This window comes from Fringilla coelebs (genome assembly GCF_963513975.1).
Source record: "Fringilla coelebs genome assembly, chromosome: 3".
Lineage (NCBI taxonomy): Eukaryota > Metazoa > Chordata > Aves > Passeriformes > Fringillidae > Fringilla > Fringilla coelebs.
The window spans coordinates 95,757,811-95,784,521 of NC_140030.1; the positions used below are offsets into that span (position 1 = coordinate 95,757,811).

At 39.4% G+C, this 26,711-nt stretch overlaps 1 protein-coding gene across 2 annotated transcripts; it reads left to right on the forward strand.

Annotated features, from left to right (window-relative positions):
* Window positions 1-19: 19 nt before the first annotated feature.
* IARS2 (isoleucyl-tRNA synthetase 2, mitochondrial) lies at window positions 20-26,626 on the forward strand. 2 transcript variants are annotated; one of them, XM_084202509.1, is made up of 23 exons: window positions 20-331; window positions 781-903; window positions 1,743-1,899; window positions 2,859-3,007; window positions 3,098-3,147; window positions 3,244-3,353; window positions 3,439-3,529; window positions 3,893-4,008; window positions 5,067-5,236; window positions 6,022-6,112; window positions 6,304-6,455; window positions 7,405-7,565; window positions 14,902-15,004; window positions 15,623-15,716; window positions 20,962-21,070; window positions 21,847-21,949; window positions 22,905-23,030; window positions 23,401-23,532; window positions 24,102-24,208; window positions 24,973-25,118; window positions 25,273-25,463; window positions 26,031-26,175; window positions 26,287-26,622. In XM_084202509.1, exons 1-23 carry the CDS (start codon window positions 128-130, stop codon window positions 26,439-26,441), a joined length of 2,985 nt encoding a protein of 994 aa, XP_084058635.1. In that variant the 5' UTR covers window positions 20-127; the 3' UTR covers window positions 26,442-26,622. The 2 variants fall into 2 exon arrangements, with proteins under 2 accessions (XP_084058635.1, XP_084058636.1); XM_084202510.1 differs by having other exon boundaries at window positions 125-331; window positions 25,279-25,463; window positions 26,287-26,626.
* The last annotated feature ends 85 nt before the right edge of the window (window positions 26,627-26,711 follow it).

Here is a 26,711-nt window from a genome sequence, read left to right on the forward strand (position 1 = left end):
GGGCGGGGCTCAAGCTCTCGCCCGGCCCGTCGGGAGCGCCGAGCCGCCGCCGTGCCGCCCGCCCAGCGCGGCGTGTCCCCTGTCGCGGCCCGTCGCGCCGGCGGAAGCGCGGCCGCAGCCCGTGAGGATGCTTCGGGCCTGGCGAGCGCCGGCGCTGGAGCGGGCCCGGGCCGGGGCCGCCCGGGGCTGGGCGCGCTCCGCCGCCTCGGACGCCGCGGCCGAGAGCCGGGAAGACTCCCGGTACCGGGACACGGTGCTGCTGCCGCGCAGCCGCTTCCCCGCGCAGCTCCCGGGGCGGCTGCAGCCCGAGACGGAGCTGAAGATGCAGCAGGTGCGGCCGGGGCCGGGCCGGTTCCCCCGGCGGGGAGCGTGGGGCTGCTCCGGGCGCGGCGAGCCCCTGGCCCGCAGGAGGGCGAGGGTGGCCGCCAGGGTTGTGTTCGGTCCCGCTGTGCAGGGCGAACTTCTGGCGAGTCTGGGCTCTTTTTTAGAAAAGCTCGGGCTCCTGAGGTATTTTTAGTTTGGATAGTCATAACTTTTATAGAGTTTGTTTTGGAGGAGACTAACGACCTTCCGGATAGTGTAGTGCTAGGATAATTATCTCAGGCCTAATATTTCATCATCTTTGGGCTTTTTCGTACTTAAAACCCACTAATGTCTGCCCTTGCGGAATTAGAAAACTGTATTGGTTTGCCTGCCTGCTTTTGTTGTAAATTTTACATCCAGACTTTTTGAAAGTACAGAGTTGTGATAATTTTGGTCTTTTTCTTCTTGTTTCTACAGAAATGTGGTTTTTCAGAACTGTACTCATGGCAAAGACAAAGGAAGACAAAACAGGAATTTTGTTTACATGATGGACCACCCTATGCCAATGGAGACCCTCATGTTGGCCATGCATTAAACAAAGTAAATACTTACTTGTTCATACTTTATTCTTGTGAAGTGGTAAAAAACCTGCTGTCATGTGCCCTGTGTTCTCCATTCCCATTTAAATCAATAACACTTTAAAATGTTTGGGATTTTGGTAGTTTGGGCTTTTAAAAACCAATGGTATGGTTATGTGGATGCCATATTCTGCCATGTTGACATAGATACTATACCCCAACATAAATAGCATGTACTGAATGTTCAGTGTTCTTTTTGATTCAGCCTTGAGATCCACAGCATTATGCTGACCACCGAGTGAGAAAGACTCAAATTGTGAGCTGTCACCCACAGCTTCTCATGGTCCCGGTGCCAGAGCTTGGGCTGCAGCAATGTGCTCTAGGCCAGTGCTGTAGGTCCAGCTCAGTGTTTTAAAAAAGACAGTAACTCAGATTTGTTCACTTCAAGTCTTGCGAGAATATAAGCTGCATCTCTCAGTTACAGTGGTCATGAGTTCCTTGGATCAGAGGTCCTCTAAGGTTCTGCCAATGTACAAAATGATAGGCAAGAAGAATAAAAAATGCGGAGTCGTTGGATCACAGAGTGGTTTTGGGTTGGAAGGGACCCTAAAGATGATTTAGTTCCAAACCCTCCTGCCATGGGCAGGGACACCTTCCGCTAGACCAGGTTGCTCAAAGCCTCATCCAAACTGGCCTTGAACACTTCCAAGGATGGGGCACCCAGAGCTTCTCTGGTCTTAAATATAAATTTACCCTGCAGCTTTTGATAATTGTATTTTTTAAACAGGAAGAGCTTAATTACAAATGTGGCTTTTCCACGTGGGGGAGCTAAAGTGGTAACAGACCCTTGTGGCTTTTCAGATTTTGAAAGACATCACCAATCGCTTCCATGTGATGAGAGGTTATAAAGTGCATTATGTGCCAGGGTGGGATTGCCATGGGCTGCCAATTGAGTTGAAGGCACTGTCAGAAGTCAAAGGAGCTGAAAATCTTTCACCAATGGAAATTCGGCAGAGAGGTAAATGAAAGCTTTTATACTTCATTGTGGCCTTTTCTATTAGCTATTGGTGACATTTTCTGTGATCACAGGGTGTATTTTCCAAGCAGATAGAGCAGGCTGGAATCTGATGAAACGGGATAATTTCACACAGGCTTAATTCGTTGCTGTAATGGGCATGCAAAGCATTGACCCTCAGTTTGAAAAAAAAATAAAGGAGGGCAGGGGATTTGGATGTCTGCTTTGATTGTATAGTGGCAGGAAGCTGCTGTTTATCAGAGTAGCAATCTTTGGTTTTTAAAGGCTGAATTAGATTAGGAACTGAAAAGATGCATGTAAAAGTCAGGCTCCTTCAGGACAGCTTAGCTCAGTATCACAAGTAGGAATGTATTTGTTGACTTTAACAATCCTACAAAAACTACAGGGGGGGGAGGTTCCTTTCGAAGACAGTCTGTATTATATGTAAACTGTTTTGGAGAAATAATTTCAAATGCAATATGGGTTGAAAGGCATCATCATTCAGCTGCAAAGCTTTTTGTAATGAGCAGTTGAAACTTCTTGAATTTGAAATTGTAGCAATGAAATGGACTAACTTATTTTCAGATGATGTTAGAAAATTTTGAATCAGCATAAACAGAGGGAGTTAATTTTCACTCTTACTAGTTTTATGTTGAGAACTTATTTTGAGAATTTTTCTTCCTAACGAAGTATATTCCCCACCCCTTTCTTAAAAAGTAAATTTGTAGTCTAAATACATGTGCTTAATATTCCTGTGTTAGTGAAAACATGCCAAGCCTGTTTACTCTTTGCAGTCATTTTTTGTAACAACCAATCTGAAATGTATGTATTTTGAACCATAATGGTTAGGCTCACTGCATTCAGCTCTGGCTTTACTAAAAAAAATCAGTAGTGCATTTTAAGTGATATTTTATTGATCTTAGTGTGCTAAACCATGTGCTTAATGGAACCATTCCCTTCAGCCAGAGCATTTGCAGAAAGAGCAATTGAGAAACAGAAATCCGCCTTCATTCGTTGGGGTGTAATGGCAGATTGGGCCAACTGCTACCTTACATTTGATCCAAAGTATGAAGCAAACCAGCTGAGAGTCTTCTACAAGATGTATGATAAGGTATGTTGAGCTTCTGTGGAAGTCTGTATTGATTTTTCATGAGTTTTGTTTCTCCTAACTTTCTTTTTTTCCCCTTGCTGTCCTTTCTAGGGTTTCATTTACCGGGACTATAAACCTGTGTTCTGGTCCCCTTCAACAAAGTAAGAATCAGCTTACTATTTTGTCTTCAAAATTTTGGCAAGGATACCAGTAGCTTTTGATATTGCAGTGTGTAACTTGTGTTTGATGTGTATCAGAACAGCCTTGGCTGAGGCAGAACTGGAGTACAATGAGCAGCACGTCAGTCGCTCTGTGTACGTGAAATTTCCGCTGCTGAAGTCGCCACCTAAGCTGACTTCTGTGATAGGTACGACTTCTCTGTAGCTTTAGAGACTGACAGCTTTGATTTTTGTTGTAACTGTGAGTAAAGTACTTCTAATTTACATCTGTAGATGGATCATCCCCTGCTAGTGTGCTAGTCTGGACCACGCAGCCTTGGACTGTGCCAGCCAATCAAGCAGTTTGTTACATGCCTGACTCAGCGTAGGTGTCCTCTACTTGGTTCAGTTGTCTATGTCAGTCCCTACTGGTGTTTAGCAGGAAATTAAAACATTCTGGGCTGCCTTACAGTTTATTTAAGGCATCTTTTTTGGCTTTTGTTTTTTTGTTTTAAGTGTTGCAATTGTAAACTTTGTTCTATATCTACTAATATGTTCATTTCTGCCTAAATTTTTATTAAATTATTTCTTCTTCATGAGGCAAGGTTACCTTGAATTTTGAGATTTGTGAGTGAATTGGACATGTTAAGCATACTTGTATGTCTTTTAGAGATGAAGAATTTCACAAATTGGTAGCTTTGTGGTGTTTGTAATTATTTAGTATCACAAATTCATGTTTGCATTGCAGATACTCAATTGTGAAATGTGCAACGACTGGACAATGCTTCATCCTTGCTTCAGATAGAGTTGAATCCATGGCTGCTGTTCTGGATACACAGTTTGAAGTTGTATCAACGTGTAAAGGTAGGTTTTAAAATTGTTAAATTGCTTAGAAATCTGCTGGTAGGTGTCTGAAAACTGCATCATTTAAATGTGTTTATCATTTGACAATATGTTTCATTAAAATCATACAAGGAGGAGGGATCTGTGAGATTTACTGTTGGTGTATTGTAGCTCAGATTATCATCCGTAGATTTTAAATGAATTTTTAAAATCTGGCATCACATTTGTGAAAATGAGATGTAGATGTAAGTCTGCATATAGGCTGTTCAGTATCAAAACCTTAATTACACTGCAGTTTGTCTTTCCATCCATTATTGAATTACAAGCATGACTGGTGAGGTATTGTAGGTGGCTGTTGTCTGTCTGGACAAACTAAAGCAGTTGAGTTGGCATCCTAACAAACTGCATAGTGGCATTTCTTAACAGGCAGGCTTGGGATTCAGTGTCATGAGTTGGGATTTGGTGTGTCATTTGTGATCTTTATTCATTTGCCTCCATCAGTGATTCAGTGCTGGAAATATGCATTTGTAAAGGAGGTGAGGAATCTGTTTCTATGATTTTTTGTTTTCTTTTTTGGTGTTTTTTTTTTTTTTGTGTGTGTATGTCTTTGGTGTCTTTCCATGCCTTTTCTTTCAGAGGAATTCTTGTTTTTACCTAATGATGAAATTACTGGAGGTGTTTATTCTCACAGCTTCCACCTTTTTGAATCATGCGATTTACTGATAACATCCAAGAGTAGTAGAGTTGAACCTTCTTAAAAAGAAATTTCATATTGAAACCTGTTCTTTTTAATTTCCCATAAATTCAGTAATTAATTATAATTTGTTGCTTTTCTGTATTTGTGTACATAACTTTGTGATGGCGGTTCTTAATCATGTTCCTTCTAGGAGAAAATCATTCTGTGAACACCATTTTGTCAAATGGCATTCCTCAAGCTCTGTGATTCTTGACTTTCAGCAAGGCTTTAATAATAACATTTCTTCTGTGTTTTTTTAACCACTTGTTCTTTTTCTGCTCTCTGATAGAAGAAGTTGAACGTGTGAGTTGTGTTTATTTTATCTTCTGTTTGTATTTTTCAGGTGCAGATTTGGCAGATGGTTCTTGTGCTCATCCCACCATTCCTGGCAGAGTCTCTCCCCTGTTACCTGCAAATCATGTGACAATGACAAAAGGGACAGGATTAGTTCACACAGCCCCAGCTCATGGTATGGAAGATTACAGCGTAGCTTCCCACCATCAGCTACCCACGGTACTTTATCTTTTCAGCTGTTGCTCTTGATTTCCTGCAACTGATTGACTGTGTGACACTAAAATGATTTGTTTTAATCTGTGCATAAAACTTGAAAATATTTTGAAGCATTCACAGAAGTGTGAGTATCACTAATGGCCTGCAGGAATGCAAGACTAACCTTAAGAAAATGTGTATCAGGATAAAAGAATGACGTTTCCTTCTGCTAATTAAAACTTACGGGGAGGTGTTAGAATCAGATCTTTCTGCTCTTTATGTGGTTTTGTTTTTTAAAGGAGAACACAGAGAATGTTTCTCATATTGACTCTCACTACTCAGAATGTCTTTTACATGCAGATCAGTAAGTCACCAGTTATCTAGGTCCTTGTTACTTTTTTTTTCAGCAAAGCTTGTTTTAAACACATACATAAATACAGCTCATTTATGCATGCCAAGTTTGTGATTGATGGGAGTGAAGATTCAGGATATGGGGCATAGGGAAGGTTAGGTTTGCTTTTATTTTGCATTGTTTATTTGGAAAGTAACTGAAATACCAGTGACTATGATGTGTAATAGTTGTGGTATGTGTGCAAATGCATTGGTGCTCATTTCTTCTCACATCTGAAATTCACTTACCGGGTAGATTACTAAACTGAAGTTCACTAAATCTGAAGTGTACTTAAATATTTTGCTATTAATCGGAAAAGGAGCCACCCAGTAGAGTATTTAACTCACTTTTGAATACCAAAATGATAATAAATTGCCACATGGTATTTTCTTGACATGATTAATTTATTTATTTTCAGGATTGCCTTGTGGATGAAAGTGGGTATTTTACAGAAGCAGCAGGTCCTGAACTTAAAAACAAAAATGTCCTTGAAGAAGGGAATGAAGCTAGTGAGTATTTGATGTTTGACCATTTGTTACTTCATCAATTACAGTCCTGCAGGTATATTTTGAGAGTTTGTATAAACTGGCCATATTTTGGCATTTCTTGCTAAGTGTTGATTATGGAAAGGACTAAGTTGAGGTTAGCAGCAGCCATATGTTCAAACTGAAATTTTATCTTGCCTCATTTTTTCTCTCAGTCATTAAGATGCTTCAAGCAGCTGGAAGTTTGTTAAAAGAGGAGAAATATGTGCACAGTTACCCCTATGACTGGAGGACAAAAAAACCAATTATTATTCGTGCCAGCAAACAGTGGTTTGTAAACACAGCAGATGTGAAGGCTGCAGCACAGGTATGAAATTTGCTTTCTTATGAGACACTTAAAGACAACTGTTGGTACTTGGAATCAACAAAAAAAATCTTGCTGTCATTCCCTCTGGAATATGATCTTCTCTAGGGTTTATGAACAGTAGTTGAAAAGCATTAATTACTTGTTGAAGTGAAATATGTTGTCAGTTCTTTTGTCAATGTTTATATAATCCAGGGTAGCTACACTGACTGGTATATTTGCTCATTGTATTTACAGATGCAGAAGTTTCTTAGAGTTGCTGATGTTTTTTTTCCCTAAAGTATTTTTTTAAAAGATGATGTTTCAAGGAATTAAATTAGAAGAGCCAATTTTATCACTGTTAAAATCGCCTTTTTTTTGTTAGGCTAGCCTTGTGTGGCCAGACATCTTTGTTTGCTGCCCTGTTAATTTTGTCAGAGTCTTATTTTAGATAACTTTAAAGCTTGGGGTCTTTTGCTCTTTGAAGTTATGTAGATCCACACAGAAAATTCAGGCCAGCACCTTAGGGTAACAGTGATTTTATTCTAATTAGGGCATGAGGTGTATATTCCATATTCATCTTTATCTAGAATGGATGAAAACACAGTGGTTACTCAGCAGGGCTGGGAGTGAGTGGTAGCCCTCTACAGACAGTTTGTGTCAAGGTGAGTTTTCAAAGTAGACAACAGTACGAGATACAGTCAGCTTTTAAACTTCAGATTCTGTCACTGATGCCATTTTAAACTCATTTTCAGGGTGTGTCTGCTAGTGAATCAGAGAACTGGGGTTTGGTTGGGAGATACGCAGTATATGCTGTGTTCAGATTAGTTATTGAAGAGCAGCAGGCAGTTGCCTGAGAATGTGTTGTTTGACACTGAGAATGGGAGAGTAGATCTGTACCATATTTTACTGGCAGCATAAACATTTGTGGGAAAGCTGAAGCATGTTCAACAGTTCAGTGTCTCCTTCATAGGATGTGCTGAAAAAAGTGAAAGTGATCCCTACATCTGCAATGAACAGGATGCTGGAGATGCTGGACAGAAGGACGTTCTGGTGCATATCACGGCAAAGATGCTGGGGCGTCCCAATTCCTGCTTTTTATCAGAAGAGCACAGGAGAATGCTTGATGAACAGGTACCTGCCTAGCCTTAGACACTGAGAAGTGACAGGAGAAGCACTGTCTGTTGTGTTGCAGTTAATGATATTATAAAGCTTCTTATTATTTCAAGTAGGAATACATGCTTTTACTTGTAGTTGTTTATATGCTGATCTAATTTAGATGTAAGTTAAAACAATCAAAAGCTTGTGGCTGGAAGTGACTTACATATAAATAATAGGAATCAATTTACTTACATACTTAAGTTGCCTAAAAACTCCTCTTGAGATTAATTGCTGTTTTCCTCCCTCAACTTCAGTGAGCTGACAATCATGACTGGCCTTTCCATTTAAGTAAGCAGTGGAATGCAAGTCGTGGTTAGAATAGATGGCAACTGCAATTGTACCACTGTACATGAAATAGTCCAGGTACTGTGTTAAAATAGCTTTTTGCAGTTGAGTGACAGTGAGATCTGAAATGGAATAACCACACTGGTTGCAGAATAAATAAGTGCATTTTGTTTCAAAACAAAATTAGAGTGGTTTTGAAGACCATCCTCAAGTGTAACTGACCCTTAGCTATATGATTTGGTATGTCCAGATCTTCAGATGTTAGCCTGAATCTGCCATTTTTTGGTTAATAGTATCCAGATATTGCAAACACTGCATTTCAGGAGTTAAAGACAACACAAAGCAGAGGAAATCCAAGCTATGCTTTAAAACAAGGAAATATGATCACCAAATATGATCCTTTTCTGTCCTAAAAGCATTCTGCTTTTATCTTTTTGGGGAACAAAGATTTTCAGTTATGAATGCTCTCTAAAAGGTGATTTTGTAAAAAGAGTATTGTGGGGTTCCACGTTCATTGAATTAGTTCCATAATTTTTTTCCGTCTTGAGATTTGCTGATGTAACTGCATTTTGTGCGCCTTATCCTTACAACCTTTTGTGAAAATTCATAATAAGTTTTTACAGCTGAACTTGAATACTGTTGCAGAACTTTTTTTAATTCTGGTGTTGAGTAAATGTGCTGCAGGAGTCTAGCATGTTTTCCAGAGGCTGTACTGAGCACACAAGCAGTAGATAGTAGACAGTAGTAGGTGAGGCTCAGGGTGTGGAGAGCAGGGAATGGACTTTAGACAGGTAGTCCTTAGCTTCACCTGGTGTGACTGGGTGTGTAGGTGTGCAGAGAGATGTACTTTGCCTCTCTCACTGTAGGCAATAACTGTGAGAAAAGGCCACAGGAGCCACAATGTCATTCGTAGTGCCTGGATAATGCTGACACACATCAGGAAATAAATGGGTGGGGGATTTGTGGGACATAAAACTACTTTACCTGCAAAAAAGCAGGTGTGTGTCTCTATAAAAAACTACTATTTCTGAGGAATTCTTTTTGTGTTCTGGTTGAAGAGTAGGCTTGAGAGTGTGTGTGTTGCTTCAAAATTGTTAAATATATAGTTTAACAAGCAAAAAAAAGTCACGGAAACCAGTCCAGCAGTTGGCACTCAAATGTGAAGGGCACCATGAAGCAGGAGCTCCTTCTGAACTCTGAGGAGCTGGGACAGAAAGCATTTGAAAGGAGGCATACATGGGAATTCCTTTAGGTTGTAGTAAAATCACTTTGAAAGGCTGTGACCTGTATTAAAGCCCCTGCTTTTGTGAGTGCTCAAACTGCATGAGATTATTCCAGAAATTGTGCAAAATGTGGCAATAACAGCATTTTGATGTGATAAACTCTGCCACAGCTTAACATCTCCACCTTTGTGTCTAGGTGTTGGCCCAGCAGTGAGAATTGTAGGGGATTGAACAAAGGAACAGCATAGCATGTTTGGGTAGAATTGATCTGGGGAAAGAGAGGCATTTAGGAAAAAAACCAGACATATTCACTATGCTTGAAAAGAGATTTATTTCATTTGACTGACAGGTTCAGATGATCATTTATAGCCAGTACTCTTTACTTCTAACTTTACTTACTCTTGGTGGAATTTTCAAAGGAAAGTGTAAAGCAGTCATTAAATATTCTAAAAAGTTTGAGCTTAAATATTTGCAATGTTAACTGTAGGAGACTTCTGTAACTGGAGTAGAGGTGCACAGAATTTTGGCCTATAGAAGTGACAGGCAAATGCAGAAGACAGTCTGTCAATTCATAGGTCATTTTCCTGGACACCAGTTCTTATTGAAAACAGCAGCTAAGCCTGACTGTTTTGTTACATTTGCATTATCACTTTGAAAATAATATTACAACAGGTTGCTGACATATTTTTTAATGTGAAGCTTTTTAAGTTTCATACTTAGACGGTATGAATAATTAATATAGTTAAAACACCAGTAAGTAACTTGCATTTCAACACATGAGCTGTTTTTAACTTGAATGCTGGATGAACAACCTTTTAGTAATAGCTGCTGTGGAGTTTTTCAGTGACTATCAAAAGTAACAGCATCTCCACTGGAAGTCAGTGTAGTCCACATGGAGTTGCTGTTACATATGAGAGCACCAGTGGTCAATCTTGAGTGATCCTGTTCATGTATCACCTGTAAAAAGACTTCTAAAAAGAAAAAAATAAAAAAGAAAATAAAAGAAAAGAAACTTTTGTTTCCTTCTGAGAGTTGTCCCTGAATTTGTCATATGAAAAACTGCTGAAAGCCCTTCTTTCAAGGTGGAACTGCTTTCTCCAACAGTATTTTTGCCACACCAGCAATCCAGTCTTTTTAGCTTAAAAGTCAAGAGGTAGTTTGTAATGTTCATTGCAGAGTCTCCATGAGTCCTTGCTGCTGTGCCCCCCCCCCATAACCCTAAAAGATATTTGATTCAATTACATTGTAATCTATGGTTAGAAATTTAATATACTAATCATGTTTAAATTCTTTTATGCAGAGTATGCTGCATCATATTATGCCCAGGAGTGTAAAAAAAGAGAGAGAGGGGAGCACTTTTTCATTATTGCCATTTTCATTTAGGGTACAGAGGTGAGATTCTGTGAGATTTTTCTGCACAAATGGAGAAAAAAGATTATAAATAATTTAGAGTACATGCACAAATAGATGCTTGTGCTGTGTGACAGCTTCCAACATTTAACAGATTTCAAGAGAAAACATTATCTATTTAGAAACTCTGTAACTCATGGAAAAGAAGAAAGAGCTCCAACACTAAAATACGAGAATTGTATTTCCAGTAGTAGCTCAGCACAGGTAATAAATATGAGATACATACTTTAATCTGATCTCATGCAATAACTGCTTTACAAATTCACTGTTCATATATTGGTAATAAATAATAGTATTACAAAGATTGTTCTAATGCCTCACAGCCTTTGTCCACTTCTCTGTGACTTTGATTAACACGTAAATCAAATTTCTGAAAAAGAAAAACCCAACGTGTTTTTGAATGAGGTCTGTCCTGTGCTCTGATTTGTTTTTTAAAATAATAAGACATTTCAGTGAATTGCAATTAATTGCAGCTTACCATTCCCTGAGTACTTACAGCTGTAGTATCAACATTCTTGTAAAGCAGAAGATAACTTTCCCTCTTTGCTGCTGTTGGAAGGGAGATGAAGAGAACATCAGGCTCTGTATTCTTCTGCTCTTGACTGTATCTTAGTGCTGCCTAATTTCTGTTAACAGATTAAATAAGTGTAGGGCATAATCAATATCTGGCTCCCGGGTGATTGGCTGGAGCCGTGGTAGCGTGAATTGCCGTAGGGGTGTCAGAGCGTAGCAGGGACACGTAATGCAAGTTCTTCCAGATAGCCTCTGAATAAAGGGCAAAGTTTTACAATGCCTTTATGGCTCACTCGGGGAATTATCATGCTCACCTTGAAGGCTGCAGATTATAAAGTGATGAGTAGTTATTTGAGCAAGGTGGTTTTCACTTGCACCTTACAGAAAAGTACTTTGCAAAAGTCCTGCTCCTTATAATGCAGATACCTTAAATAAACTTATTTCTCTCTTGAAGTAAAATTAATCATTAGGATCCTGCAAGAAGAGCAGAGACAAGTACAGGGGCTGTGTTTGTTTGTCTTGCATTTTTCAAACTGTAGGAGTAAAAAAGATTTGTTGAAAAGGTACCCTGGAAATTTTTCATCTAAACTACCTCCTCTTATAAAATGCTTGTTAATGTTCACATATATTCCATAGGGAAATGATGTATAGTTAAAAAGAACTTGCTCTGTTAAGACATTGGGGTTTTTTAAAATATTATTTGAAATTATGATAGAATTTTGAGAATATTGGTCAATAAAAAGTTGACTTCACAGTCCTTGACTCCTTGTTTCTGGTAAGTGATTGGTAGCACAAATCTGACCTTCTTTTACTTATCTGAAAACTTTTATCTGTAGCATTATTGTACCTGTTGGTTCTTGTGTAACAAAAATGACTTTAAAAAAATCTGCTCTTCATAAATTAATAGTGTAATCTTTACATTGCATGGCAATATACTTGATAAAAGGTTAGCTCATTATATGTTTTGTGGGAATGGTGTATCTACAAGGCTACACAAGTCTTGTGTGACATTGGCAATACTTACTGTAAATGAAAGCAGGCATTTTATTATGGTTTCCCAAGGGGGAGTAATAGCAAGGGTTTATTTCCTCCTTCTCTCTCCCCTCCCCCACCTCTGATGGAAAGGGAAAAATAGTTTTTCAAGAGTTCCTTTTAATATGCTGTCCAAGATAACTGTTAGTTTTGATTTATAGCTGGATTTATCACCTTTTATAAATCCCTCCAAATATTGATATTGTGAAATACCTGTTGAATATTTTAAAAATGTGTAGGTTAAAATTAATTCATCACTGGAGTTTATGTCCCTCCACTGAAGTGTATTTGCACTATGAAAAAGTTATGTGGAAGACAGGCTTAGTTCCTGTTAAAATTTTCTGCTTTACAGGATGTGCTGGTAGCTTTTCTGTACTAATTGTAGGTATGATTCCTGTTCAAAGAATTTTTCTGGCTCTCATTGAGGCCAGAGTCATTAGCTGAGCACTGAATTACTTCTTGCATGAATCACTCAACATACACAAATATTTTACATGGTAATAAACATATTTTAGGGTAAATCATCCTCTTTTTAATTTAGCTACTCTTGCTTTCTGCTGGTGAGTTCCATGGGTAAGACTCAGCCAGTGAGAGGAAGGCATTGAAACTGTGGAGAGAGCTCTTCAAATCCTCAGGTGAAGATAACTGGTTATCTGTAACTGTCTTTAAAAATACACTGATAGTGTATTTGAGGAGAATCCAAGGTGGAAAATTCTATTGGCAAAGGGTGAAAAATAATACTGTGTATTGCTTTTTCTGAAATGTTCCTGGATGCTGCAGTATCATCACTAAAGGTCAGGGTATAAATCCAGCTTTGTCAATGAAATGTACTCATCCTACAAAAGACAAATTCATTGGAATAGTTTAGTCCAGACTGAGGCAATTTTTTTTTTGTGTGTTTCCTGTGAGCTTTCTGAATTTGGAGATTTAGGGTAAAGGAGGCAAGACATAGGGGTTGCACATCAGCTATCTGCCAGGAATTGTACCTGTACTGGGGTTGTTGTTAGCTTTTGTCTTGGAGAAGTAACACTCTCACAACTAGAAGTATAGCCAACCAAACAGGCTGCTGTGCAAATATTTCTGTAAAGAATTGGTACCGTTCACAACTGGAGCTCTTCAGTGTTGTTTTAGCAAGATAAATATTAGCAGATACATTACAAAGCCATAAATTATGTCCTACCACCATTAAAATGAAAGGTGAATGATGCCTGTGCTGGTTTGAAAGGGGCAGAATGGTGGTTGTGCCACAGGGATGTCCATATGTGAGTATTGGTGTTTAATGGCCTTTCCCTGCAGAGAATCTGCAGAGATGTTCTACAGAAATTTATTTTGAGAAGTGAATTGATTAACTGATGATTGATTGATTGATTGATTGATTGATACAAAATTGATATTCTGTCATTGCAATTTGAGCAGTCAGGAGCAAAACTGGATTTTCTTCTTACCGTTGCACCTCATGTCATGAACTGAAGTAATTTGTTCTACAGCTTCTTGGAGAACACGTTTTTGTGCTTAAACCCTGAGTGTAAGAGTCCATTAAAGGTTTTAGTGATGTAGCTCAGCTTATTAGCAGTGCAGTAAAATACTGTGCTGAAAACCAAACACAAAACTGAGTGATGACTGAAGATCATCTGCCTCCTGTGTTTTTAAGATAATTATGCCAGATAATTATTTTACTTTTCCCCCTTTTGCAATACTGTGTTAAGAAATTAGTTAACTGATTAAATCTTAATTTCTGGAGTTATAAACAAATCTCTGGTGTCCTGGGTAACATAGCAGGTTTAGTTTGAAGTTGGCAGATCAGGATGATCTGTTGTACTCCTTAAATACAGCAGATGTCTTTAAAATCACCTCTTTAGCAAGTGCTCTGTGAGTCAGCAAGACAAAGTGTGTGGGGCTCATCTTTGGTTTTTTAAGATACTTTATGTCTAGACTCGGTATTAAGCAACATTAAAAATCAATTCCCCATAGACTTACCTACTGGGGCCAAGGATTGAATGTGTCATAAATAGGGCACAGAACTGCACACCTTGAAGTTGCCTTATCTGTTCAGATCAGAAAAAATGCTTAGGTAACTTCTTAATTTTTCTTATTTCCATAATATCTGTTTATTTCAGGACCTTTGTCCTGGCTGGTGCTATGTGATATGAACTCATAGATTGCCTTCAGAGTGTATATTGAATGGTTTATTATCCCTCCTCTATGGGTGCAGAATTTTCAGTTTCTTACATTATTTGGATTAATACAATTATATGTATTACAATTTAAAAAAAATATTGCTAAATTTGGGCAATTCAGGCAACTGGAAGGTTAAGATATAGATATATAGATATATAGATATGTGTGTATATGTGTGTGTGCATGCAGTACTTGAAAAGCTGTCATTTCCTCACTCCTTTCCTTGTGAGTTCTCAAAGTCTCTCCATCCAGTAGGAAAAATAAACCTGTTGTTAAAAAGTGCAGATATTTTGAGGGGAAATACTTGTGTAGTTTCTTTAAATTCAAGGTCAATAAATAGCAAATAAAATGGATTTTAGAAGTTTTCAAGCTGCTGGCATCTTTTCTGAGTGCCCCAAATATGAGGTATTTGCAGAAGAAGATACTTGGAATCCATGTGGGTTTTTGTATGTTGGACAAATCCTCCCATCTTGGAAGGCAAAACCAGAAAGTATTTAATGCAGGCAGGAAGCTCTGTGAAGGTTTGTATGGATAAGAAGCTGGAAAATCACAGGTTCTAATAGCTTGGTCTCTGTATCAGCATCTCTCACTGCTTTGGGTCTGGGATGTTTGTGGAAAGGTGTGATAAACTCCTCCATTCATAAACGTGTTTTTTCCTCCTAATCCAGTGAAACCATCACAGATGTCATCAAAATAGTGGAGCAGCAAGGAACAGATGCATGGTGGGCCCTCCCTATTGAACAACTCTTGTCAAAAGAGGCTGTAGCAAAGGTAAACTTCTGACTTCAGGTACAGCAGGTGCTCAAGACAGTTGAGTGATGGGAAATAATAGAAAAATTTTGTTTATTCCCATGATCCTCTTCAGTCTTGTGCCCACATTGTGAAAGGAGTGTTCAAAAAGGGAGATCTGAGTGGAGCAGAACTCACACAATTGGATTTGTGCTGTTAATTCAGGGCAGAGATCTCCATCCTCCTCTTCTTAGATCAGGAGGAGAGTGACATCCTAATTAACCAAATTATGAGCCCAAATATGTATTAGGTCTTGATAATTAAGATGGATTAGAATTTTTATTTAGTTCTTCCCAGCTTTTTATAGTTCTTTAACAATTGTGTACTTAAGTTAGCACAAAGCTATAGCATTACTGTGCCATCTGAGATTTTCTTTGTAATTTTTCCTTGCCCTACCTTGAGTTTCCGTTAGTAATTATCTGAAAACTCTTGTCAAAAATTACCTACATTATTTTGTGTTCACTCACAAAGTTGGTAACAGAACCTGTACAAAACTGGTTTAGAAATGAAATTTCCTTTATTTCTAGCTTTGAAAAGCATTGATGATTTAGAGTATTCTATTTGCATTATTTAATAATTGTTCTCTCAATTGTTCTCTAGGCTGGTGGTCGTGATGTTTCAGATTATGTCAAGGGGCAGGATGTCCTAGACATTTGGTTTGACAGTGGAACTTCCTGGGCTCATGTTTTGGAAGGTAAAGAATTCTTTCTTTTAAAATACTTGGAGAGCAAAATGTAACTGTTCTGTCTGACATGTTTGTGTCAGCAAAACAGAGGCAGATTATGCCATCAGCGGGCTGTCTGTGACTTTTAAAGCTGCTTTTACTTGTAAAGATAAGGATTTAATGTTGGCAAACTCATTTTCAGCATAATTAAAGTTGAGGTTTTTCTAATATGCTGTTCTAATGATTCTGACATGTGGTGTACTGTGTAACTGCTGATCACCTCATACTTGCTTTGAGGGGAGAAGTCTCATGGCACAGACACCCAAGGTACTTTGCTGCTAGTTGGTACTCCTAAACTGTTTTTAGTTAACAAATTTCTGTCTGTGCTTGTCTGTGCTATTTGAAGCAAATAGCACAGACAAATAGCAAAGACTGAGATCAGCTGCAGAGTCTAAGTTTTATAATTTAAAAGTATAGGTGTGCTTTTTCACTTCTGATTACTTTCAGTAACTAAAGCAGTATATTGTGGCTTAAAATATTTATACTTGCTATATGCTATTTATGGCTCCTACTGCCATTAGTTGCTTACTCTGTAGGTAGGAGATAGATATTTGTATAAAAAGATGTAAAATACACACTGTTTGCCTGAAGGATAGTGCAAAGTCAGGAGTCTTTTCTAAAGGAGGAGTCTGGTCCCATACATCAAGTCTGTTGGACTTTAAACCCTCTGTACACAATTGCATGATAACAATCTTGCTGAATTATAAAACACGTTAGTACCAGAGTTTTATTTCTTAGCAACATGGTCAGGCAACAGTACCATCAGCAAACATTAATTTTCTAGAAGACTTTTACGTATATTGAGGTTTATGCTCTTTAAAAACGTTTCTGGTTTGATTTTGAAAGCTATAACAAAGTAGAGGTGTTTTATGCAGTTACAAACTTACATTGTTAAAGAGCTGAACACCTCAGCCCTCTAATCCTTTGTAAAGGAGATAACTTTTCATAAGGAATAGCAGAATCAAGGCTCTGGATTTGTTGTTAATTTGTGTAAAGCTCCCATATGGATTCTGTAGTGTCTAATAAATGTTGGGGTTATCACAATATAGACTTCTTTCATGGAACTATTACAAGTTGCTCTTCTCTACCTAGTCCTCTCTTTTAATGAAATTTGGTGGAGCTTGGTGTGTGTAAGGCATCTTCTTCTGCTGTGTGACATAACTGGAGTGGCCCCACTGCTCTCAAAGCTGGGGACTGGCTAATCAGCAGTGTAACCTCCAAACCCTGTTTATTCTCCGAAATGACACAAAAATTGCATTACCTTTTCTGTGTAATTGAGGCTTCCAGCCACTGCCAAAAGTGAAACACAGTCTGTGATTCATATCAAATTACTGGTTTGACTCACCTTTTATGAAACTTTGCAAGAGAAGTTGTTGAATTAAGAGTTTTGTCATCTATTTCCCAAATACGCTCCAGTTTTTAAAGTTTTTTGCAGAACTTCTTCCAATATCAATGATAATAAGCAAGGCTTACAGACAGACTAATGGGTGGGGTTGTTTTCCAAAGTACTCTTGGAGGAAAAAAAGATGGAATTCATGGAGAAATCCAAGATTGCTTAAAGAATGTCATTATGTGAAGAACTAATTTTGTGGTAGGAGATGAGTGATAGCAGAGGTTGTTGCTGCCTTCTGTTGTCAGTGTTGGTGGCAGAGGTTCTTTCACAGCACAAGTTACTTTCAGGCAACTGCAGGATAGAAAAGATGGCTAAAACTGAGACTAATATTTGTTTCACTCTTCCCTGAACTCAAGAGAAAATTCTAAGTCAATGATCTGTTAGTGACTAGCAGGAATAACAGATGTTACAGATTTCCCTGTCAGTTCCAGTCTTGTGAAAATAATTCCTTCTCTTCAACATCTCTGCGACTCAGAACTTGGAGTGAGTTTTCTGTGCACTTGACCCACCTGTGTCCAAGCTTACTAAAGGAGGTGCAGCTGTTACAAAATGAATCCCTTTGGCCGATGGCCACACAGAGATTGCTGTCAGAAAAAAAAGGAGGTTGGGAAGGAGTGAAGAGGGGCGAGAAGAGAGATTCTGCTGAAGGCGGTTAAAGGAATTGCTCAGTGACAGCTGGGCCCAATGGTGTAAATCATAGGTTGCACTACCTTTTGCCCTTGCACAGTCCTATTTCTAATGCTTGCCCTGCTGCATCTCCTTCCAGGGACTGGGCCTATTTCTCATGGACATGGCCTAAAGTTACTCTTGTTCCATTAAATTATGGTTGGCTTTCTTTTTCCAGCCTGGGTGTGCCTCGGGTACCACTTGTAGCTAAATGACAGATTAACCAAACTATTCTATGTCAGCAGTGTGGCAGGTGCAACTTACACACTAAAATCAGAGATTTGGCTACTAGATTTGTAGTCACAAACCCAAAATTGTACAGCTACAAGTAGACTGTGTGAAATAAACACCACTCACTGGCATCACTGAGAGCAGATCCACAAGTGCAACATTCTCTGAACTCCCCTAAAATTTCCTGGGGATGCTGTTTGCTTTGTTAATGTTCTGTTTGTCTAACTGTTTTCACTGAACAGTTTATTGTTGTGCCCTCTCATCCTGTTTGTTTCTTGCTACACATGCCTCAATTTAATTTTTTTTTTTTGGAAGAACTGTTTTATGCAATGTTAAAATTTAAGTCCAAATGCTTCAGACATGGATAACTGCATTTTCACAATGCTGCTGTGCGGTACAAGAGTGTTAATATACTGCTTCCAAAAAGAAAGTGTGGTAAAAGCAAAATTTTGTTCAAAAGCATGTGATAATTTTTAAAACTTAAAGTTGTGGTGCCCAGCACTTGTTCTGTTGTTCTTTTGCTTTGAAGTTCAGCCTTTTGACAGAGCTCATTTCAGTAGCTCCTTATGGAACATCCATTTAAGAGATGTTTTAAAATGTCGTAAAATTCTCCTACATTTTCCTCATGGGCAGAGTGCCGTCTTCACTACAACTTTGAGATGATTCTTTTTTAAAATATTTCATATAAAAATGCATACTGGACTTTATTGTGATGTGATTTGCCACTGGTAAAAGTCACACAGCTTTTTACCCACAGTTTTGTGGGTGTTGCAATTATGGTAGTTTTCAACATCATAACTTTTTTTCCCTATCTTATTGGCTAATTTTTAACTGAATGAATGTGATTATTTTACAGCTTGCCTATCTAAGTGTTTAAACTTTTGTGCTGACCAAGAGGCTTGAATTTATCTTAGCTGGTTCATTCCTGGCATTAAAATACATTATGTTTAATCTAAAAGTCAAAGTCTGTAAGATCAAAGATATGGAATCTTGAAATCCAAACCAGAAGGATCATAAATTGTAATTCCCTTTAACGACCTATGTACTATACCTCAGTTAAAATAAACAACAGAAAAGTCTCTTTGGGGTTGTTAGACATACTTCTCTATTTACAAAAAAAAAAAAAAAAGCGAGCACTGTTGTAATTAATTTATATATAACAATCACAATTTTAACAAAACTGAGGAAGGGGAGCTACTTATAAGGCAGGCTTTGTATATGCAAACCCCATGTTTGTATTTTACAGATAAAATGTTCAGGCCTCTGTTAACTTTGCAAGCACCAGTAGCCAGCTTGCCAGATATACTAGTTCCTGTCAGAAAAGCCCAATCCAGTTTGCTGTTTGCAATCAGTTGTTTGTTGAAATTTTTCTCACCTCTAACTACTGGCATTTCCATGAAAAGTTCACTTCTCTAAAAGTGGCTAGTAAACTAGTTGTAAGTAACAAATGGGTTGTTACAGATTTTCTAATGTTACTGTCTTCCTTACCACAAATGTTCTTTTTTTTATCTTGTCCTCACAAGTATTTTTGCAGTCTCTTAATACAAAGGTTGCTCCTTACTCACTGTACTTCTAAACCCCAGACTCTTTGTAGATTTCCTTGACTGAATAAGCAGATGTGTAAAAACCATGATATCTACCCACACATTTTCCCTGTGCTACCTGGAACTGTGTGGCCTTGACCTTTGTAATGTTGAACTTCCCTTTATTGCAGGATGGATCTAAATATTGAAACTTCCATTAAGTTAAACAAATAAATCAAGTGTGTCAGTGGCAGAAAGAAGCATTGTCTCAGGGGTCATAGGAAGAGGAAAAGAGGAGATAGTGAATAAAAATTGAGTAGAGAAACTTCTGTCTGAATATTAAGAAAGCAAAACCAACTTGTAGAATAAAAACTAAACTCCTGACAAATATGTGTATGGTTTTGCACCTTTGGAGGCTTTGACTTGCATGGTCTCCCATGTTCACATTACTCTGTTCTCACTCTGGTGACCTGTCTAGGATTGCTTGGGACAAGGAGAGACTTCCTGAGTCAACAAGTTTGTACCTTTTTGTACAGCGACTGAATTCCACCAGTAAAGCCATTTAAACTGTGCTGTCCTCTCTCAACCCTGTGGAAGAGCTGGGTTAGCTCTTCTGCTTTCAGTGTGCAATCAGCTAATATCCTGCCTGCCTTGTAGGCCAGTTTTCCTCTAAAGTACTCATTAGCTGCACTTGTTTTTCCCTACTATTCTTCTTTTGTTCTGTGTGTGTATTTACAGGGTATAATATTTCTACTCAGCCTTCCCAAGCCAGGCTTTTCCAGATGCCTCTATCCCCAACAGGCTTTCTTGTTTCCCAAATTGTCCTAACTCTTCCCCAAGGTTTTTAATCTTCCTGGAACACCAGTGACCAAAAATGTAAATTCTGTCACAAGTAAGCTGTGGTCACTGCCAAAGCCACCTGCTCTCCTTTGTAAATGCCTTTCATGGCTGCTTGGGCACCTTACCTCTGTGCTTTGTGCCCTGAGTAATTCCAAATGGGAATGCTTCAGATGGTGGCAGAGATTTTTATTAATTCCAAAGTATGTGAACTTTTCTTGGGCATTCCAGTTTGTTTAGGAGCACTTGAAAAGTATTCTGAGAACTTCTGTGAAGCAATCTGAGCATGATAGCTTTTTTTCATAATTTATTATTTAGCTTAGGAGAGAGCAAGCTTATTTGCTAAATTCCGGAGTGTGGCAAGTTTTGGATGCCTTTAAAAATTGCGATACTAATTAATCCCTTGTATCATGGTTAAGTAACAACACACCATTTTAGAAAAGTAACTTACCTACTGGGTTTAAAGAGCAGGATAATGTTACTCATCACTTTCAGAGATTTTGTGTGTTAATTGTTTTAAGACACAAGGTCTGATATTTCAAATAAAATGTTCTGGTTTTTAAAGGTGCAGATCAGAGAGCAGATACATACCTTGAAGGAAAAGACCAGCTGGGAGGTTGGTTTCAGTCCTCTCTCTTAACCAGTGTGGCAGCAAGGAAAAAGGCACCATACAAGTAAGTGTTGGATTGCAAATACATTTCTAGCCCATTTATTGAACACTGGGCTTTTAGAAGTATGCACAGTAGTGTATAAACAAGAGAAATCAAACCAGTACCAAGTATCTGATTCATGTTCTTACATTTTCAGTATAAAGTTTTTCTTATATTAGATTGTAATCCATGTACTGTTTAAATTTTTTTCTATCATAATTCTAATAATGTCTTCAGTCATTTAGGAATTACCAAATACAAGTCTGGCTTTTTGCTATCTCTCCCAGTCCCACAATTAAATAAATTTTTTGGGAAGTGCAGTGTGCAAATCTCCCAAGATCATTGTCTTGTGAATTGAACATTAGGCTGTAGGGAATTGGGAATAGCTGTGTGCTTGTGTTCTGCTGGAGCTGTGGCACACCATTTATCTCCTGGAAGATGGAAAGCATACAGAAGGGGAATGTGGCTCAGCTGCAAGGAGGTTTTGCAATTTTGGGAAATGTATTGGCTTAAAAAGGAAATAACACTTTAGTCTTTAATTAATTTGAAATACTCATGCCCTAAATATCTAAACAATCTGTTGCTTGCACAACAAAATTAAATGAGGAAATTGAAGTTGTTTGCTCTCCTTGGATGGTAGTACAGGGTATATTCATGGTTGGTTGAACTCAGGGATGAAGTCTCAGGCTCACCAAAACAGGGTTTCTGTGTGCTTTGACTTAAGAATATCCTCATTAGAAATCAATTCTTAGCATAGATTTTTCCCTGGGATTTTGTTTTCACTAAAATCTTTCCTGCAGGACTCTGGTGGTTCATGGCTTTACTGTTGGCGAGAAAGGGGAGAAGATGTCCAAATATGTTGGCAATGTGGTTGACCCTGATGTCGTCATCAATGGAGGCGAAGTAGGTCGAGCTCCTGAGTTTCTCAGAACTGCCACTTAAAACCTTTCACTGCTAGATTCTGCAGCTGTCTTGTGGCAGAACTCTGTCAGGCTCTTCTTTGGCTATACTGCATTTCCATTTGGCTGGACTGAAAACCTTGAGTTGTGCTGCTTCTGCTGTAGTGCAAGAAAACCCCTCACCTTAATTCTCTACTTAGAGAAAAGAAAATTATGGAGAGGGTGTAGGATGGTTCCTTTTTACCAGTGTTGATTGAGTAATGGAGAAGAGGAATAATAAAAACAAACAAAAAATTAAAATAATGAACCTCTGCTATGAAAGTGACTGAAGCCTACCATGTGTGGCTGGCAGTGGAGCAGTCAGATGTAGCAGCTGCACCCCAGCAATCTCTCTGCTCTCAGGCTATTATTGACTCTGGAAACTTCATTCCCTAGTCAGGGAGGTTGCACTGCCGGTGCATTCAGATGCTCTGAATTTCCCTCCTTCCCCAGTCCCACTGTTGCTTTTTCTGAGGCTGCTGAGCAGATTTTGCAACCCACTAGACAAAAGAATCAATCCTTTCATGACTTGCTTATCTGATGTATTAAAACACACAATTGTTCCTATTCTTGTGCAAAGGAGAAAAGCCGTTTTCAGAGTTGAAAACAGTTTGAATGGGAAGAAAAACCTATTTCATTTTAGATATTAACATTGCTATTTTAATGATAAGCATTCAAAGGATTTAAGGCTGCAGATGAGTTTCTCTCAGCTTACCTGGGTTCTAGCACTGCCTGTACACAGAGTGCTGCAAGTGTGGGTTACTAAAAGAGGGGGAAGCCTCCAAGTACAGCAGCCTCTGGGCACATAGACAGAGTTATAGGTAGTCCTGCGAGGAACAGGCAGTTGGACTGGATGATCCCTATGGATCCCTTTCAGCTGGAGATATGCTATGGCTCTGTGCTTTCCTGTCTGTCCTCAGGATCACACCAAGGATCCTCCATACGGTGCCGATGTTCTCCGCTGGTGGGTGGCGGAATCCAATGTTTTCACGGAGGTGATGATTGGGCCTGTGGTGCTCAATGCTGCCAGAGATGACATCAACAAGGTAAGAGCCACCACTGCCAATACTGTTCATCCCAACAACAGGTCCTCTGTGTCTTGCCTGCAAAGCTTCCCAGTCTTTAGCTGCAAGAAAGCTTTTCCAAGCTTATTTAGGGAGGTACTACTGCTTTTTACACTTGTGGGTCAAATACTAAAGTATGCTGAGAAAAAGACTCATTTCACATCTTTGTGCTTTGGTAACAGCCAGTCTTTGTTTTTCTGTAGGTCCTTTTGCCTTGTGTTCTTTTTGATGCCTTTGTAACTATTCAAACAGTCATTTTGAAAAGTAGTCAGTTTTAGTGATGGAACATGAGCATTTTGTGTTTAATCTAAAGTGAAGGCTAATAATGTTTAATTGCTCTGGGTTGTTCTAGCTCCGGAACACACTACGCTTTATGCTGGGAAATGTGGAAGACTTCAACCCAGAGACAGATTCCATCCCCCCTGCAGAGATGTACATCGTGGATCAATACATGCTGCATTTGCTGCACGAATATGGCAGCAAGGTAAGGGGAATTTTTAGATGAACGTGTGTGTAATGTTTTCCATTGGCTTTATTTTCTTTAGGCGTGTGAGTAAAGTGTGCGTGTCAAGCAGCACATTACAACCACAAAGGATCCTTCACTCCCTTAAGCCCATCTCAATTTTTGAGGAAGAATTTTAACATTCTTAACTTGGTTTGGACATCAACCAGATTTTCCCATTCAAAGCCCAAGGCCTCAAATTAGAAGTCTTTAAAAATAGTTAAAGATGGATATTAAAAAAAAAACCAAACCCAAAAACTAGGGCTTTGGAAATTTGCTGTTGTACAGAGCTTTGACATTTCTGTCACTCAGAAGCATTCTGCTGAATCCTGAAGAATAGTTTCTGGGATTTCCCCTTTTCTTTCCACTCAAACTTGAATGGAAATTATTTATTTGGCCTAACTGTTAACTCACTTAACTTTTTTTTTCCCTCCAACAACGTTTTAAAGTTTCTGCCAGACCTTTTGCCACTCATTCCATTTTCTGTAAGTTTAGTTTATCAGTGGGTGTGTGATGCAAACCAATGCACTGTTCTTACCTCCCTCTCCCAGGTTACAGAAGCTTACAAACAATATGATTATAGCAAAGTTGTTCGACTGCTGCAAGCATTCTGTTCCAGAAGCTTGTCTAACTTCTATTTCAACATGGTCAAGGACAGGTGAGTTCTTTCCTGCTGCCTTTAAAAGGGAAAAAAGAAAGGAATGGGTCTGAGATGGAGGTAATAAGGTTCCAGGTGAATGCTGAGTGAACACAGGTATCTCTGAGGATCTCTCAGTACATTCAGCTGAGTGGTCATTGTTGTGCTCTCTTCTGTCCAGTAGTGCTAAAGGAACACTTTAAAAGGTCATCAAATGAGCACATTTAAAACCAAATAAATATTTAAAGACAGAGTCTTGGATCTATATTTTTACCCAGCAAAGGTGTGCATCTGAATTTGGGAAGACAGGAGGAAGGGCTTTTAGCAGTTAGCTGTGCAACTGAGTGTATTTATCTGGTTTTTTAGATCAGTGAAAGAATCCTAAGGTCGTGACAGATACCTGTGTAAATGTGCAAGGGCTATTTCATGGGGTAGGAGGGCTGGAGGTTATACTGATCTTCAGTTGTCAGAATGTGAGTAAAGGAATGGGGGGAAAAGAAGCCTTAACGCTGAGGTTTACAGATGAACCAGAGCAAAGGGCTGACAGCTGCAGGCTGTAGAGAATCTCCTTTCCTGTGACAAACTCCTTTCCTGTGGCTGCAGATGTGGATGGTCCTGTGTGTAGCTCACTGTGCTTTCCTGGGGAAGGGCACTCTAGAAAAGCTTTCCTTACAAAGGCTAGGTGGGTCAGACTTCTGTACGTCCACTGGCAGTCTTAAAAGTGTGGCTCTTGAGCAGAAACATGAACACAGGAATACCTTCCAGCTTTCCCTGCTGTCTTGCAGGCTCTACTGCGAAGAAGCAAAGGATCCGAAGCGTCGCTCGTGTCAAACCGTGTTGGCAGAGGCTCTGGACATTGTCATCCGCTCCTTTGCACCCATCCTGCCCCACTTGGCAGAGGAGGTTTTTCAGTACATCCCTTACAAGAAAGGTAAAGCACATTCCACTGCTAAGCAATCCCTTTAGTGCACTGTTCAATTGCATGGTTACAAGTAATGCAATTACAGACATATGCCATTCTTTTTTATTCATTTCATAAACACTCAAATAGACTGAAATAACAATTGCTATGTTCTGCTTTCGAGACTCAGAGGGTGTGTTTCGTACTGGCTGGATTAATGCAAGCTCAGCATGGAAGAAGCCTGGCATTGAGGAAGCAATAGAAGGTGCATGTGCAATGAGAGACTCCTTCCTTGGGTCCATCTCTGGCAAGAGCGCTTTGGAATATGAAGTCATCATTGTAATTGAGCCTGGATTGCTGTTTGAACTCATGGAGGTAAAAAAATGCAACTAAGTGTTGTCTGTGTGAAAACTTCCTTCTGCTTTATACTTACCAGAGAATCACAGAACAGTTGAGGTGGAAGGCACTGCTGGAGCCTGTACAGCAGAGCCCCTTGCACAGGCAGGCTTAGTTAGAACAGGTTCTCCAGGCCTCTGTCCATTGGTTTTTGGATAGTTCTGAGGATGGAGACCCTACCAGCTCTCTGGACTACCTGTGCCAGTATTTGACCACACAGAGAATGAAAAATCAGCTGCGGTTTCTTGGAGAAGGAGCACCTTTACCTGCTGGCAATGCTCCAGTACAGCATCCCAATGTGGGATGCTGCTGTCCCTGTCCCTTGGGAGAGCAGAATGCTGGCTTATGGGCAGCTGCTTGGCCCTCAGGTGCCTATCTCTTGGCCACTGCAGTTCAAGTCTGTCCTGCCCCTCCTGGCAGGAGTAAATCACTCTTGGTTCAAACCATCCACTCTGATTAGGTACCACAGTTCAGTATTTATTGTCTAGACTGGACAGTGCTGAGAAACAAAACCAAGTTCAAGTCTGAAAGCTCTCTGTCCCTCAGGCACTGCAGGCTGAAGAAACTTCCAGTGTTTCCCAGCTGAATGAGATAATGATGGCTTCCCAGACAACCCTGCTGAGCGAGCTCCCCAAAGAAACACCTTCAGATGCAAACATCATAAAAGGGACCTTTCTGATTAACTTGGAAGGTAAGAGAACCATTCCAGACAGACTCCTGCACTACAAGACAGGGTTGTTCATGGCTTGAGTCTTACCTGCAGCTCCAGCCTCTCTCTCAGCAATTACACTTTCTTTGACAGGCGGTGACATCTGTGAACAATCTTCATACAAAGTTATAGCCCAACCCATTGCCAAAGCAAAATGCCCTCGCTGCAGGAGATACACGGCCGAGTCCTCAAGCACTCCCTGCCCACGGTGCCTCCAAGTCCTTGCTGCTGGAAAGGGGAGCACGTGAAGACAAAATGCCTATGCAAAAGCTGCTCCAAAGTGGCTGAAGCAGCAGGTCTGCAAACTGGAACCTGTAGAAGCAGATGCTTAAGCCCCAGCCTGAGCAGGAGTATCATGTAGTTTGGGGAACCTTATATTTGTGTGTGTGTATATATATAAATAAATATATACATATATATACACACACACTCTGCTTGTGTATATCACTTAATAAAAAGGGTGGTTAAAAATAACTGACTGATTTACTTGTTCTTAGCAACCTGTGTGTTCTGTGGAA

Bases quoted from the DNA above. Each gene is read 5' to 3' on its own strand.
- IARS2 (XM_084202509.1), top strand. From the start codon at position 128: ATGCTTCGGGCCTGGCGAGCGCCGGCGCTGGAGCGGGCCCGGGCCGGG. The intron at 3,148-3,243 runs GTAAGAATCAGC...GATGTGTATCAG, and splicing joins TTCTGGTCCCCTTCAACAAA to AACAGCCTTGGCTGAGGCAG. The intron at 4,009-5,066 runs GTAGGTTTTAAA...TGTATTTTTCAG, and splicing joins AGTTGTATCAACGTGTAAAG to GTGCAGATTTGGCAGATGGT.